The 17,957-nt window shown below is 38.7% G+C and overlaps 1 protein-coding gene across 1 annotated transcript in view; it reads left to right on the top strand.

Annotated features, from left to right (window-relative positions):
• GRIA3 (glutamate ionotropic receptor AMPA type subunit 3) overlaps positions 1-17,957 on the top strand; it is a 373,784-nt gene that overhangs the window by 344,119 nt on the left and 11,708 nt on the right. Inside the window, exon 13 of the mRNA XM_079764724.1 lies at positions 5,956-6,203. Within this exon, the coding sequence (XP_079620850.1) occupies positions 5,956-6,203 (248 nt within the window). The remainder of the gene's footprint in view (positions 1-5,955; positions 6,204-17,957) is intronic.

Here is a 17,957-nt window from a genome sequence, read left to right as displayed (position 1 = left end):
CATCTGAATTATTTACTATTTTTTTAATTCTTTGAGCAACTGACTAGAAAATTCCGGCTGAAATAAAGTAATTGAAAATATTTTTCAATATGATGCTTAGAAATTGTTTTCTGGGTCAGATGAGAATAATGTAGTATGAAATGAGCATAAATGTCAATGGATGAGGTTTTGATCTTATAAGGCCTTAATTATTAGGGGGGAAATTATTGGTGTGAACATCAAAAGAGGATAATTGGGGGGGAAAGGATTATAAAACATATATCCTGATTGGTTAAGCTGAGAATTTGGCCCAATGATCTTTAGAGTAACTTTAACTGTAGAATTCTACAGTGCTATAAAACTAGTGCTGATAGCCATTTTTCACCAACCTTCTGATATCTTTGACCAACAATCCAATTGTCACCCTGATCAGACCAAAGCTTAAGTTAAGGAAATATATCTTGAGTGCCTACCATTTAGGCACTGTGCTGACTGCCGAGAAGGCTACAAAAATTAATTGGGCATGGACTTTGTCCTCAAGAACACCCAAGTAATGTGGGGAAGACAGACACATAGCCAACTCACCTTAAAGTAATATAATCAGCTCTATAGCAAAAGTATGAGCAAACTGCTTTTGGCAGATAGCCGAGAAAGCACATCTGTGGGGCAGAGGAGAGTCAGAAAAGGTTTCACAGAAGACATGATGTTTATTATGGATCTTGTAGGGCGAATAGGGATAATTCAGGCAGAAGCAAAGCATAACCAAAGGCATAAGATGTGAAAGTGTGTAGCATATTTCAGTGAACAGTGAATAATAGTCCAGTATGACTGGAACATAAGAGAATGTATCCAAGATCATAAAGACTCATACATAAGAAGTGGATTTTGTCCTGTAGGTACTATCAGAATTTTAAACAAGGAAGTAGCTTATCAGATTAACATTTGGAAGGATCACTGGATAAATTAGAGAGATGAAACCAGTAGATCAGTTAGGAGGCAATGTAGTCCAGACCAAAAACTGATGGGAGCCTACCCCAGGACAACGGTAATGAGAATGGAAAGAATACAAAAGGACAGATTCTACAGGCATTTCTATGTTAGAATGAACATGGCATAACAAATAAAAGCACCTAGCTTGGATGTTAGGTGCTTTACTGATAGAATTTAGAAGGAGAGCCAGGCTATTCAAGGAAGATAATATATTTGGTTTAGAAATGTTTAATCTTAAAGTATCTATGGGACAATCAGATGAAAATGTCCATCAACAAGAGTTTTCCACTTTCTCCCTAAAACATATCTTGATACCAATCTCTTCTCTCCACCTCCATTTCTCCCAGCCTAGTCCATGCCACAAACATCTCTCCCCTGAACTATGAAAAGAGTTGCCTAACCAATCTTCTTGTTTCCACTCTCGCCCACCTTAGTTGGTTCTCCATATAATAGCTAGAGTAATCCTTTAAAATTTTAATTCAGATCTTATCCCATCCCACCTCAAATCCTCCAATAGTTTCTTATAACATGTAGAATAAATCCAAACTTTTTACCATGACCTACAGAACCCTACTAGATCTGACCTCTGATTATTCTCCTAAGCTCATTTCCTACCAAACTCTCTTGTTCATTTGGCTTCAGCCATATTGGCTTTTTTTTTTTCTATTCCTCATGTTCCAGTCTCAGTGAATCATTTCAGTGACTCAGTGAAGGCCTCAGTGAGGATTTGATTGCCATAAACACAATGCATATTTCCATGGTAATAGCTCCAGGAATTCTAGCCCTCTGAAATTATTTCAGCAGGTCTAAGCAGGTCTCAAAAAGATGCAATGCAGCTTGCCAAAGTCCAGAAAAAAGCAACTAAATAAACAATCAAAAAAGCTGAAGCGGAATCAAGGAAACCCCTTAAAAGGACAACTGAAAGTTGAGGACAACCAAGATGGTGGCATAGGTAAACACCTGAACTTGCTGCCATGCACAACCACATTAAAACTACAACTAAAAGACAAAACGAATATCATCCAGAACCATGGGAAGGCTGGCTGAGTGGAAATTCTACAACTAGAAGGAAAGAGAAAAGTGCATTGAGTCCGATAGGAGGTGCAGAGGTGTGGAAGTGTGGAGGTACAGAGGCTCACGCAAAAGGGGCTGGCAGCTGGGTACGCTGTTGTCTTTTTCAATCAAGAGGGGGATACAAGTTCCCAACTGCTCTGAACTCCAGTTCTGGGCAAGACTCTGGGGACCCAGACTCATACAGAGAGAAACTGGACTGTCTGGCATCAAGCTGGAACTCAAGGGCAGCTTTCTCTCAGAGGTGCTTGCAGTGATCATTGTTCCTGCATGGTGCCATGGGACACAGAGACCTGGGGGCCTCTTCAGGGCAGGGCTGACAGGCAGCCATTGCTATTTGCTCCACCCTGGTGATTCCCAGAGACCCCGCCCCACCCAATTTACAACCCCACCCAAGCTGTGCACAGAGGCTTTTGCATACGAATGGCCTGGCCTTTCTCCACCTAAAAACCTGTCAAACTGCAGGTGGGTCAGAGAGCACCAGAGCCTCCAAAAGAAGGCCCAAGGCTGGACAGCAGCTTCACAGCTGGGCCTCATATGGGCACCTCCAAACCCCAAACAAAGAGGAGGAATCTGCAGATCTCTCTGTAGCTCCTGCTGGGTGGCCTCAGGCAGTGGCTGACTTTGCACCTCCTTGGAGATCCAAGAGCCAGTGTACCTAGTGGTCAGAGTGAGACCATCCAGATTACAATTCTTCACATCCATAAGAGACACACTCAGGGGGCAGACTCAGTGAGCACCAAACCCCCACTGAACCAAGTCCTGCCCCATAAGGGTGTCTCCAGCATAGTTCTCCCATGGTAGACACAACTGATCCTCACGGCCAATTGGCCTGGAGATCAATTCCTCCCAGTGATACCAACTACAATCAAGGCTTAACTACAATAAGACTGTGCACACAGCTCACAAAGGGGTGCACCAAGAGTGTCCACCTCAGGTAATTAGGGAGGCTGAGCCACTGGGCCCTATAGGACACCTAGCACACAAAGCCACTCTATCAACACAGGGAAGCAGCCAAAATGCAGAGACAAAGAAACAGGTCACAAATGAAAGAAATGGAGGAAAGCAAACTACTGGATATAGAGTTCAAAACCACGGTTATAAGGTTACTCAAGAATCTTCTAGAACCCTCCGAGAAATATAGTGAGACCCTCAAGGATATGAAAAAGGACCAATTAGAAATTAAGCATACACTGACTGAAATAAAGAATAATATACAGAGATCCAACAGCAGACTAGAGGATCACAAAAATCAAGTCAAAGATTTGAAATACAAAGAAGCAAAAAACAACCAACCAGAAAAGCAAAAAAAAAAAAAAAAATCCAAAATTATGAAGATAGTGTAAGGAGCCTCTGGGACAACTTCAAGCATACCAACATCCAAATTATAGGGGTGCCAGAAGAAGAGAGAGATCAAGATATTGAAAACCTATTTGAAGAAATAATGGCAGAAAACTTCCCCTACCTGGTGAAAGAAATAGACTTACAAGTCCAGGAAGTGCACAGAACGCCAAACAAAAGGAATCCAAAGAGGACCACACCAAGACACATCATAATTAAAATGCCAAGGGCAAAAGACAAAGAGAGAATATTAAAGGCAGCAAGAGAAAAGCAGTTACTTACCCATAAGGGAGTACCCATACGACTGTCAGCTGATTTCTCAACAGAAACTATGCAGGCCAGAAGAGAGAGACAAGAAATATTCAAAGTGATGAATAGCAAGAAGCTACAACCAAGATTACTCTACCCAGCAAAGCTATCATTTAGAATTGAAGGTCAGATAAAGAGCTTCACAGATAAGAAAAAGCTAAAGGAGTTCATCACCACCAAACCAGTATTATATGAAATGCTGAAGGGTATTCTCTAAGAAGAGGAAGAAGAAGAAAAAGGTAAAGATAAAAATTATGAACAACAAAGTAACAACAAATACATATCTATAAACAAGTGAATCTAAAAATCAAGTGAATAAAAAATCTGAGGAACATAATAAACTGATGAATAGAATAGAATCAGGGGCATAGAAAGAGAGTGGACTGACAATTCTCAGGGGGTAGGGGGTGTGGGGGTGCGGGAAGAAACTGGACAATAATCGTACACCTATGGACGAGGAGAGTGGGGTGGGGGGTAAGGGCAGGGGGTGGGGTGGGAACCGGGTAGAGGGGAGCTATAGGGGGAAAAAGAGGAACAACTGTAATAATCTGAATAATAAAGATTTATTTTTTTTAAAAAGTTTTAAAAAAGAGTGAAATGAAAAAAATAAAAAAAGAACATGTTTAGTTTTTAACTTGTATAAATAAAATCATATTGTATATATAAAAAAGACTACTGAAAATATAGGATCCTATATAATAAAAGGGTAATATGAAAAATGACCAAACAGTAGAACGACCAGTTGCTATGATGTGCACTGACCACCAGGAGCTGCCCCCTGGTGGTTATGCGTTCCCACAGGGGGAGCACTGCTCAGCCAGAAGCCAGGCTGATGGCTAGCCAGCACAGTGGTAGTGGCAGGAGCCTCTACTGCCTCCACGGTAGCGCTAAAGATGTATGACTGTTGGATATCCTCTAAGGGCTCCAAGACTGTGAAAGGGCACAGGGATGCAGGCCGGGCTGAGGGCCCCCCACCCCAATGAGTGCACGAATGTCATGCACAGGGCCTCTAGTATGTTTGTAATTTCTATCATGTTACCTTACCTCTGATCAAATATGACTTTAGACTTTTTCTCTAAGGTTTTCACTCCCAATGACCTAAATCTCAACTCACTTGGAAGTCATGGAGTCATTGAGACCATGCTTCCTTTATATTCTCCAGAATATCTAGCATAGAACTATAAGCATTTAGCACATGTTTAAGGACTACCCAAATAGAGATGAAATTTAATAAAATTAAATTCAAATTTCAAAAGGGTAAAGATGAAGGAAACTTGAATTGGTAGAAAATATTAACATTTTTGGTTTGGCCTCAACCTGAGTTGACGGAGGGACTATATTCACTGGGTTATATTCTCACACCTCCAGTAGAGTACTTTAAAATTGTGAAAGAATAGATGAAAGATTAAATATGTTAATGCAAACTCAGGCAGCATTGATGGAAAATAATGCTCTAGTGACAAAAATATCAGTTTTCTTTTTTATTCTGTCTTATATTTCTGGAATGTCATGTTTATTTCTAGAAACTCTAATTTAAGAGACCTTGCTAGCTAGAATGGGCCTATGGAAGAAAGACCAAACTTGTGAGGGTTCTGGAAATAGTAGTAGATGTAGGTAGAGCTAGCCTGATGAAGAGATGAGAAGGGGGCATAATAACAGCCTTGCAATATTTGAAGAACCATCTGTAGAAGAAGGAACAGAACAGCTTTGTATAGCTCTAGTGGGTAGTGGTAAAGGGTGGGAGTTATAGAGAACCAAATTTCAGTTCAGAATAAGGAAGTGCTTTCTTACAATAATTAATATCCTGTGCTGGAGTGGGCTGACTAAATGGTTGTACACTGCCTTTCAATGGCCTTTTTTTTTTCAAGCAGGTAAAGGGTAATCACATAGCATGATATTGTCGGGGAGATTTCTGCATTAAGATGAAGATTGAACTAAGAAAGTGTTTTTCAAACTAGATTGCAACCCATTTGTGGAGCCATGAAATCAATTTAGTGGGTCCTGATCAGCATTTTTAAGTGAATTAAATGGATAGAATAGAAAATATCAGAAAGCATCACACAAAGCAAGGATGAGTATGGTTTGAGAAATCTATTTTGGAACCATGTTTACATATGTATGAATATATCTACTGGGTTGCAGTGTAATATGCTTTGCTTATTATGGATTGCAATAAAAATGTTTGAAAACAATTTTTTCAAATGCACTGGGGCCTCTTCCAGTTTTAATATCTAGTAGCTCTAAGAAGTTTTATCTCTGTTGCAGAGGTCCAAAATTGCTGTTTATGAGAAAATGTGGTCTTACATGAAATCAGCAGAGCCATCTGTGTTTACCAAAACAACAGCAGACGGCGTGGCCCGAGTGCGGAAGTCCAAGGGAAAGTTCGCCTTCCTGTTGGAGTCAACCATGAATGAGTACATTGAGCAGAGAAAACCATGTGATACGATGAAAGTTGGTGGAAATCTGGATTCCAAAGGCTATGGTGTGGCAACCCCTAAAGGCTCAGCATTAAGGTGGGTGGAATAATATAACAATATCCGTGTTGTTATAGTATTCCACCTACCCTGATGCATTTTGTTGTCATTTTCTTTCTTGTGGATTTTGAGGTAACTTTTAAAAGTTTAAAATCTACAATATTCCATGGAGTTAAATAAGACGGTAAATTATGGTTTCATCTATTTAATGCATCCATTTTTTTAATGTTCTCTCTCTGTGTTGTCCTCTCTGACTGTTTGTTGCTGTTTTAATTTTACAGTTCAACGGCTTTTTCAATTTAAATGGTAAAAGCCAAGTTATGGTGCCATATGTGACGAATGTTAATTGCATGGATGTGGTGTTCTTGTTACTTTTTTTCTCAAAGACAATTTCCCCATCCCGCACACTTCAGTTTTGAGCAAATGTTATCCTCCATGCCACCTTCCAATATTTAACCCTGTATTTGCTGTACAGACATTTTTATAGCTCCACGTTCTGTGAAATTTAGCCAATTTGTCCTCTTGTGCTCCTTTTTATACGTTAACGATTTCCTAAGCATTTGTGCATTTTCTTACAAGTTATGTTTTATCGTTTCAAGAAATGCTGTTAACCTGGCAGTATTAAAACTGAATGAGCAAGGCCTCTTGGACAAATTGAAAAACAAATGGTGGTACGACAAAGGAGAGTGCGGCAGCGGGGGCGGTGACTCCAAGGTCAGCCTCAATGTCACCACAACCGGGTACCCTTAGTGACGAGTAATCGGCAAGACTGTTATCTTATTATTGAGGAGAGAGCACAAGACTCACACATAAAATGGAATGACCAGGTTATTCCCCTGCCTGGCAGCTTTGGGAACCAGAAAGACTTCATGGCGCTGCCTGCATTTTTGATCTAACTTGGGTCCCTTCTTAAACTCCCAGACAGAGGCTCCCTATCCACACCCCTTCATTTCCCCTTATACACCAGACTGGTTGCCTTATGAAGGCTATGGTGTGGGTTTCACTGCCTTAGGCTTTCAATAGTCCAAGGCTTTCCTTAAGACTGTCCCCCACCTGCCTCAGCTGAGTGGTGTGAGAAATAAAATCCATCTACTAAAAAGTCAGGTTACACCTTCTTTTCCCCCCCTAAGGCATGATGTTGCTCACAGATGTTGGTTGGTTGATTAGAGTTGGCTTCTTCAATTATGTGTTTGAGTGATGAGATGTTCTTTTCTATATGTGATGGCCTATTTAAGCTGGCCCCACTTAACTTGAAAGCCAAAAACAAGCTTGGTTTCAAGTTAAATGGGGTCTTTCTTCAATAGGCCACCTCATATATAGACTTTGCAAAGACATTTTGTATATTTAAACAAGTGCGTCGCCTAACTGTGTACTCTTTGTGTATAAATTCCTGATTTGGCTTTCTTAGCCACGTTCTTGGTTCAGGTAGGTCACATTGTTATCCAGGCTACCATTATGAAAAAACACATCTTACTTGGCATTCCTTTGACTCCTTAATGCTCTTCAGGGCTAGTAAGAATGAATAGTCTTCCTCCAAGCAACAAGAAATGGAAGCAAGCTCAGAAGCCAAGTTACCAAATGGAAGGACAGATTGGGTAAGTACAGGAGAGGATCTGAAAACAGAATTCTCCATGGGCCAAAGGGAATGACAATTATATTGAAACATGTAAGATCAACTGTTGTACAACCAAGAACTCATGGGCATCTTAAGGTGAAGAACAGTGTTTCCCAACCACAGATCATCAAACAGGCAAGACAAAACTTTTCTCCTTCAAAGACAATGGTTACACCTCTATTCTTCTTTCCCTCTCCATTCTTCAGCATCCTGACAAAAAAGTTAGTTTACCAGTCTGCAGAATAATATGGGTTTAGAAACACTGATACAGAGTATATTCAAAGAAATAAATTTAAGAATAACTTTCTTCAGTACATAATCTTACCAGGCATTGTGAAGTCTTTTATTGTAAAACCTTGATTAACCAGAACTCACCTAACCAGACCCCAATTAACTGAATTGAGCCCCCCCCCCAAGTAATCCACAATGATGAGAAAGCAGCAATAGTACTAAAAGAGAAGACAGAAAGGAATTGATTTTTTAATCACTTGCCAAGCGATGACCTGTGGTTAGATCACATTCAGCTCTGTCTCCTATATCTTCTCTTCATCTGGATTTACCCTCAAATATTAGAGGTTTCTTCCCTGAGGAAAAAAAAGTGGATACAAGCATTTTGAGGGGGAAAATGTTATTAACCAAGAATGAAACAAAATGAGTATTGAAAATTCCATTCATTCCTTATGGATTCCAATTAATCAAGGTTTTACTATGTGTCAAAAAGCAGTAACTTCCTTTCCCACCTATGTGAATTAATGACATTGATAGCTTAGCCAAGCTTTTGACCCATTTGAGTTTTGGAATGGCTAGCCTGATGACTAGAGTATTTAGCAGCTTCTTTCTGGTCCTCTTCTCATATTAATAGCAGACCACAGAGAACCCAATTATATCATTGAAATTAGTTGTGGAATGAAAATTGAGCTGGATTGGATACATTACTCTGAGGAATTCATCTCAGCATGGTTAAAAGGAGCTATGGACTGTTTCAAGATGACTCTAAAACATCCACATGATGCCAACTGCCCAGAAGTTTTCAAATAACCAAATGTTTGATGTTACATAAAAAATCTACACACATTTGGCTGAATTTTCACTTTTTACCCAGATGTTTTGGTATCATGAAGACCCATGAAACTTTAGACCAGCTATTTACTAATTACAACCAACAATCAACTTTCTTTTCTCAGCTGATACTGCTGCAAAGTTATCAAGTAACTTAATCGCCAACCCATAATTTCCAGATTATATGATTTTTATATGCAAATAGAAAAATATTTCAGTAGATCTTAAATGTTTTCAACTTCTTTGACGATAGTGCTACCTGCCAGGTATCCTTCAAATTACTTTTTTCAGTCATTGTTCCAGCAAATCTTTTGAAATAAGTCAACCGTTTTCTCAACTATCGATAATAGTATGATCAGTGCTGCATATCCAATGATTGCTTATTCTGTTTCTGGATTACCAAGGAGCTTGCCTTTATCTTCTTCCTTCTTGCTACCTGCTGTTTTCTAAAAGTGATTGAGAGAAGGGGCAAGAGATGAACTTGACTCTCTTTTACCACTATTTAGTGGTGATGCCAAAAACAAATCAATGGAGAAGAAAGTAGAAAAGGCAGTGAAACCTCATTAATTTGGAGCCCTCTAATTTGTAATCTGTGATAAACTGGACAGGGACCAGTCTATAATCTAACTTTATATTATCAGGGATGCAGCCAAGAGAGGTTTGTTAAGCAAATGAAGAGTTGGGACTAGATTGTCAGTTGAATTTTTCTTTAAGAGAACAAACCTTTTTCAAATGTTGGAAGCATATATTAGATATAATCATATTCATTACAAATATATCTGCTAAAGTAGTGCTCACAAAGACCTCCACAAAGCAATGTTTTATAGTGAGTTAGAATTACAAAATAGACTTAAAGTAGTAAAATTGCCATTCTTCAGATTTTGTAATTCATGACTTTTTAATTCAGACAACCCCTCCCTTCTGTTAGTCCAAATCAGTGAGGTTTAAATGTATTCGTAAAATGGCTTGAGAATTATAGTTCTTTATTGTATCCCATCCCCAGTTAACATGACAATTGACTGCTGAATATACCATCATCTAATAGAGAAAATGAGACCCAGAGATGGTGGTGACTTTGAGAAGGTCACACAGCTAATGCTGTTATAAATCTCTTCAGACTTTCAGGGTGACCTCCTATGATAATATTGCAGATAGCAATTTATCACATCTAACCATCCAATGAGCAATGTCAATCTGATTGCATGTGACATATTTCCATAAAAATCAGGTTCATTCTTAACTACCTTGGTTACAATGCAAATGGCATATTTAAGCCATTATAGACCTCCATACTGATTACTAAAAATGACAGCAATCACAAAGCCTGACATTTATGAGTGCTTTTACTTGTTCAAAAACACTTCCACACCTATTATCTCTGAAACCAGGAGAGGGAGAAAAACCTACACTACTGATCTCTTTGTCTGTCTCCTGAAACCTTTAAGTAATGATAAATGGGCAATTATATTAAATTGTTGTATTTTTCCCCCTGGCATACAACATTACACATCTTAAGCCTATTCTCAAAAAGTCACAATTCTATAGAAGGAACCAACAACTATTCAGACTGTTTTAAATATGCACATGCTTAAACTAATGAAATAGATATTTATTTTATTTTAATTTATTTTATGAATAGAAGGAATTAATTCAAAGTCGGTCACTAAATTAGCCTCTGAACCAGACCTACAGACTAGAACTAAAATACTTCTTAGTTTTACCATTTTTCTGAACTTGGGCTAATAGAGCCCAAACAAATCAGAATTGATCCTTCCTTGATGGACTTTAAATGCAAGGCAAGGATCATGGAAATTAGAGCTGTGGTTTGGGGGATTTTAACCTGCAAATCAACCTTTTGTGTTAGTGCTTTATTACAATGTGTGTGCAAATATGCTAATCAAGAGCCAGTAGGTTACCCTACCAGGTTTGGCTCAGTGGATTGAGCCTTGGCCTGCGGACTAAAGGGTCCCGGGTTCGATTCTTGTCAAGGGCACATGCCCAGATTGTGGGCTCAATCCCCAGTAGGGCGTGCAGGAGGCAGCCAATTAATGATTCTCTCTCATTGATGTTTCTATCTCCCTCTCCCTTCCTCTCTAAAATCAATAAAAATATTTTTTAAAAAGAGCCAGTAGGTTATTTCAGTGATAAACCCAGTTCACCGGGGGTTTGTGACACAGCCAATGAAAGTCTGTCACTGTAAATCACAGCAGAATGGGGATTTAGCTGCTGAATTACCTCATAAACATAACTGCCCTCCCTCTACAGTTGCCCGTCATCTCAAACTTTCAATTTCTTCTGAAAGAAGCACCGCCATATTTAATTCTCTTAATCTTGGGTAAAGTGCACCAGATTAGCTTTCCCGTGTAGTTCTACCTTACTAGAGGGGGTCAGGTCAGTGAAACAAGCTATTTGTGACTGGGGTGACAAGGCATTATAAACCTTACCCCACCTTACCCTAGAATTGCCCTGGCTTTAGTTCTATCCCGGGATTTAAATAGACGCCCAGTGTCCATATTTTCTAAGCTGAGAATCATGACACTTTATGTGCTTTATGGGACATTGGATCAGAATGTTTAAGTGAGGCCATTCTGAACTGCTTGACTTCAATGAGAGTTGTACCACAGGTGCCTTAACTTGTAAGGCATATAGGTAAGTAAGGGATGAGGATGGAATATACAGTTAAGCTTCCATTAATTAACTAAATCATTTGCTGATCATTATGATTTATAGAATATTAATAGAGAAATGCAGTTTTATTATCTTCAAATATATATATAGGGACTAGATTATACTAGCCAATGTAATGCTAAGAAAGAACTTAGGGAACTTGTTTTAATAAATTAAAAACATGACCTGCAATTGAAATTAGTTGTTTCCTTCTGCACTGGTGCTTTTAAAGTACCTAAAACAGTTTGTTCTCTTAAGAAATTCAAACATGATTCTCTTCCCTATCAGTAGCAATCTTTTTTTTTAATCCCATACATTTGCTTAGCGAATCTTCTACTCAAAGATAGGGAAAAGTTACACTTTTAAGACAGTCCATCTCCAAATGCCTTCAGCTTCCTATTCAGTGGTACATAGATGACTGAGGTGATACTATGTTACCCATATGCATAAATGAGATCCTCAGTTTTGTGTGTATTTCTTCTTCTTCCATGTATGTCCTCAATTCTCTATTGCCACCATCTCTTAACCACTTCTCTTCCACACCCAGAAGTCTTTGATATTTTGGGGCCTTGAATAATCGATGTGAATCTGCATCTGCCTTTTACCTGCAACAAGATGGACCTTTTATTGGCAGGAGCCATCCCCAAAGGTAGACATTTTGGATACCCAGGGTTAAGATGGATCCCAATGACTCTGTACTGACACTGTTATGTGTGTAGGCAAGAATCATTACAGATTGATGGCATTTCCTTCTTGGAAGAAGTTCCCATGAACCACTGAGACTGGTTTGGGATCGAAGAGTAGGGTGAGTATACTATGCTCTTCGTTGATTTGCATGTCTCTGTGCTGGTGCTGCCTCCTGGAAGTATGAAGAACCTGACAATTTTCTTTTCTGGTAGTGACTAAATTTGCTCCTTGAACTTACTCAGGTCTTTCTCCCAAAAGCAAATCCTCACTTTCTCTCAAGTGGCTGCTTCAAGCAAGGGACATCTTTGCCTTAAGAACTGAACCAGTCCAGTGACTGCCAAAACCATTGAGTTTGCAAGATGGTGTTAAAGAATAAATTCTACCACCGGAAAAATATTGTAATCCAAAAAGAAAACATTTTTGTTCAATTAACCCATTCTAGTGATGTTTTAATTTTTAAATTGACTGTGTGGCCTTATCATGATTTCTATGATTAAGACATGATTATTTGCCTTTGGTGTTATCCTGATAACTTGAATGTGTTTCTTATTGAAAAATAATGACCAAGTGTCCAACGCCAGAGCTACAGAAAGAGCAGCAGGAGTAAAAAGCCTGAAGGTAAGAATGCTGTTATATAATTTCCAAAAGGAAAGACACGGTTGCAGTGGCATAGTGAAATGATGTATGTCTATGCCTTTTCTGCCCCTCTAAGACCAAATAAATCGGTTTCCTTTCATTTGGAGAGGATGTTATAGAACCACACTCTCTGAAAGGTAGGGCAGCCCATGGAAAAGAAACATGAAAGATTTGAAACAAATAAATGCATTCAATGAGGGTGGAAACTGAGGTTGGTGGAACAGGGTGGGGCCGATTTTTTTACTGAGAACAATTGAAATCCATTCTCTTTTGACTTTCTAGAGAGCGGTATAGCATTTGGCCCTTGGCACATGAGGAAAATCCCTATTGGTCAGAAGTGGCAAGAGTGTGGTCCAAGTCTAGATTCATCTTAAAGCTTAATTTCATCTGGCCTTGAAGCAGATGTTTCTCAAAATATGGACATAAGGCTATAGCATGCTTTACACTTTTTAAAAATAGAAAGAGATTGAATGAGAAGAGAGAGAGAGAGAGAGAGAGAGAGAGAGAGAGAGAGAGAGACTGACTCTGCTGGTGTGTTCTGTCTAGCTTCACTACTGAAAATGCAGATAAATGAATGCTAGAATGCTCGCTAGACAAAGTTGGCAACCAACTTTCAGATCTGATATTAGACTCCATTTGTTTCTATCTATTTGGGTGTAAGCTGAACTGATTATTCTTCTATGGGTCATGGTCAAGGGAAGGCTATTGAGGAAAAAGAGAATGTTGGCACTCATCATATTAAACTCTTAATAAAAATTTGGCTAGAGTCAGGGGAATGAGTTAGGTGTCTATGCCTCTCTTTCTCAGGGTCATTGGGATATCTAAATAAAACACACTTATAATAAAACCCAACCAAATTTTAGTTTTAATTTTAATGGAATTTAAAACCAAATTATCAAGAGAATCATATCAATTATGAACTTGGGAAAGTACCTGCAGTCACATTTTAACCAAAACTGCCTTCTCCAAGAGCTTAGCATTTTCCCTGAGTTCCTTCTCTCTGTCAGGAACAAATTGAATAAGAAGTCCTCTCAGACAAATTGGGTTATGTCCACAACCAATAATTGTTTTGGATTCCTGTTCTAGAGGGAAAGGTTGGACAAAGGCCCAGTTTGGCAGAAATCCATCAGTGAAATTCACAACTTGTAGAATCAAAGGGTCTATCACTTTGAATTTGAGAGGTTATCATTTGGAAATGCACTGGTTTTGCCCACATATCTACAAGTGGCTTTGGGACTGCTACTCTAGCATAGATGCTCATCAATAGGTTTCAATCACCAGCATTCTTAAGCCCTTCGTAAAATGATTCACAGCTTTCAACTCCTAATGTTACATGCATGCATTATTGAATTTGCTCTTTGCACTTATATTAAATTATGATCTCATTAGCAAGGAGTTAAATAGGTTTGAGCTACATTTGTGAACTACATAGATATAAATACTCTCTCAGGGGGAGCTTCTAGCAGCTAAGCACTGCATAGCTCTGCAAATCATTGTAGCTGCGCCTGTGAAATGAGGGTCATCTAGGTGGCCAGAGTCCAGTAATGCCAACAGTCATATGAGCATGCGCTCTAGTTGTAAAGAAAGCTTGGGCTTTCTCCAATGGTAGAAGGGTTGAAATAACTTAAATCCCCATTCTCTTAGAATCTTGCACCCAAAAACCCCTGTGCAAAGAAATGGGTAGAGATATTTTAAAAGAGCTCCAGACACTAGTATAGTCTAGGGCCTATTTTGAAATGCCACAGCCTCCAACAGCTATTATATGGAGAGGTAAATTCTTTTACTACACATATCCCAAGGTAACCTAGAGAAAATAATATAAAAGACCTTAGAGTAAATTTTCTCATCCAGCAAAGATTCTTCTCTTGCTTGGCCTTCAATAGTCTTCAACTTAATAAATCAAGACCTACCTGGGCAGAGATGTGTGCAGCTGCCTATCTATAAGGCTGGACCTCAAATAATGTCATTTCATTCAACATTGTTTTCACTATAACAATGAAATGTCATACAAACTTAACTCTTGTTTATATCAATTAGCCTTTGGTAATATTGATTTTGTCATATATCATTTCACTTGAAGTCACAGAACCTATCGATAACATTTTAAGTGAGGTCTTACTATACATACCTGTGATTTCCTCAGTGATTCTAGGAGTTCTCCAGAAAAGGCTAGAAAAGCAAGTGAGCTATTAGGAAAGGTGACTTGTCACCATTAAAACCTGAAATGTCTTCAGTTAGAGAGAGAGAGAGAGAGAGAGAGAGAGAGAGAGAGAGAGAGGTGGCTGTCCTCCCTCCACTGGGCCAAAGATATTCTCATAAATTGCTCAAAAAAATCACTACTAAGTACGTACTAAGAAGCAAATGTTAGTAATCGGGAATGAGGTTTGGATGAGGCATATGGTGAGGGGAGGGCTTCCAGCTTAGGTTGTGATAAGTTTCTATATTCATTATCCAGATATTGTGTTGTTAGAGCAGGTTTCTAATTAACTATGCAAATACACCATCCTTGCGCATATATTTCTTTTACTTCTCTCTGACCTCCTTGTCTTTCCCCACAATCTACATATTTACACATATATGTATCCTTCCTAAGGACTTTATTGAAGATCTTCTGGCATTATTAATTAAACAGACATTTGCTCTTTAGGTGTCCCTACTCAAAAGTGAAGCCATTCAGAGCAGAATATATCCCATAGTCTCTTAGGTGAATGAATCATATTACACCCTGGGTTCCTATATTTTTCAGGACTAGAGCCATATTTATAGTACAAATTCTTATCTCAGCCCTTCTAGGATCGCCATTTAGAGAAATCAATTTGGTTGTTAATTCACAATGTTATTTTTTCTTCTTTACCACTATCGGGGAACTCAGCACCGTCACACCATTCTCACCACATTTCATTGTTCATAAGAAAGAATCCAACATGGTTCCAACTACCTATTTTAAGTCTACCCTAAAATTAAAATCGAAAAAAATTGGACAGTGCTTTTGAAATACATATATCAAAAAATTTAGTTACTTTTAAAGAATAAACAGTTTCTATTTTCACAGGGGAAAAACATGGCTTTATCATCATTTGTAATGTTGGCCATCACTAAGATAACATTGAACTTTAAAATGGCTGGTTGGTACATCCCAGGAGTGACCTGGGAACCTAAACAACTGCCACCTGGGGTTGATGCCGTGGTTTAGTGAATACAGTCTTTTGTAGCTGAGTTATTGCCAGGTGTGGATGGGAGAGATAAGCAGAAATTTTTATCAGCCAATTATGTTTTCTTTAAAAATAGAACTCATTTTCAAGGCATTATGAATTATATTACTACCTCTATTTTTTTTAAATTGACATTATTCCATGTTCCCCACACTAAGGAATCATCATCCTACCACAGGTCAGCACTACCTTCCCATACTTGTAAATGACTCTCTTATTTACATTTACTCTTACCCTCTCCATCTAATCAACAATCACATACTTTTTATGACTTAAGTGCAGTAAATCATTTTATTCTTAGAAAAACTTTACACTCTTCCCAAAATGTTTTTTAAACAATATGGAACAAAAATTTGGAGTTTGTGAAGATTACTTTGTTTCGTTTCCCATTTATCAGGAAGCTGTGTGTTTTAACAAGAAATGTTGCTCTGACTTAAAGGTGTGCAATTCTAATGGGAGAATTTCAGGTGAAAATATTTCTGGATAGGGAGGCATTCCCAGACCCCCTAAAATTGCATCACAAACCTCTCCTGTTCTCTCCCTAAGCCTGCCACCCATGCCCTTGTCTTAGGAGGGCTCTCCTTAGCAAAAAGTTCATAGCAAGCCCTTCAGAGGAAAGAATACCTAACTAATTTCCATGATAGGAATCTGACCTACTTTGTGTAATTCTTTCTGTTCTCTATTGAGGTGAGTATAATAAATATTTCTGACTTGTAATTCTCTTAGGTACCAGTTAAGGGCCTACAGTAATTGCTCTGAAATATTACCCTGGAGACATATTGCTACACCACAGTGCCAGGCCCCAGCTGCAAGATATGCCCTTGCTAGGTTGATAGTTATTTGGAGTACGGTGGTCCCTAAAGAAAAAATTCATTGTGAACATCCAAGCCCAAAGAACAAAAATAAGGAGGACTGCTACCATTATGTGTGTTCCATTGTAGAATGCATGTACAGAGCTGGCAGTACATTAATTTGCCTTCTAGCCTGCCCCGTAATTGCTGTGCATGCTTGAGCAGATTGCTTAACCCATCTACTAGTATACTTCAATTCCTTTACTTGTAGAGACCATAAATCTACCTTCTTAGAGTGATCATTAAGCTTGACCAATAATAATAGTTATTATAATAATTATGTGAAGTACTAGGCTGAAAAACAAAATGCTAAAAGAGAGTTATCTATTCAATAAATATTTATGGAGAGAACTGTTATTCTAAGAGGGGATAAAAATACATAAGCCATGGTCCCTGCTCTTGAGAAGTAAAAAGTGTAGTGGGAGTTACAAGACATAGGCATAAATAACAAGCAAGGTAGGAGATGAAGGAGGGAAGAGAAAATATTGGAGCGGACAGTTAAAATGGCTTCATGAAAAAAGTGACATTTAAAATGACCAAATGCCCACCTAATTCTATGTCCTTTAAAATACCAAATCGTGTGCATGTGTGTGTGCTGGGGGAAGGGTGTCAATAGATTTGGTTGATTTGAATTGGGCTAGGCAGTACATCCAGTAAGGTACAGTAAGAGAGAAAATTACGGCAGTTTTACTCTGCCACCTTGGGAATGTATTCCACCCCACAGAGACATACTGTTCTAGGAGATTTGGCCTTTACAGTACTTTCTTTTCTTGGCAGCTATCCTAACCTTGTTAAGTGGTATTATCTGTGATTTCTGATTACAGCTTTATGCTTCTTGGCTGTGCGGCTGCTTGAAATGTTTGTTTTTCTCCTTCATTTTTATTTAGACGTTCCCAAATGCACATTGGCTCCCTGCCAGATTTCATAAGCCCTGTGATTTTTTTCCAATCAAAGACTAAACTTCTAGAGTATATCATTTGTCAGATTTCTCTAAAGTCCTGGAGCATCCAATGAGGTCTGGATGCTGTAAGGCAGGGTTCAACTTTAGCACAATTGACATTTGGAG

Source organism: Cnephaeus nilssonii, assembly GCF_951640355.1.
Source record: "Cnephaeus nilssonii genome assembly, chromosome: X".
In the NCBI taxonomy this organism is placed as follows: domain Eukaryota; kingdom Metazoa; phylum Chordata; class Mammalia; order Chiroptera; family Vespertilionidae; genus Cnephaeus; species Cnephaeus nilssonii.
Note: the sequence above shows the minus strand (reverse complement) of the source record. Positions and strands in the feature narration are given on the sequence as shown.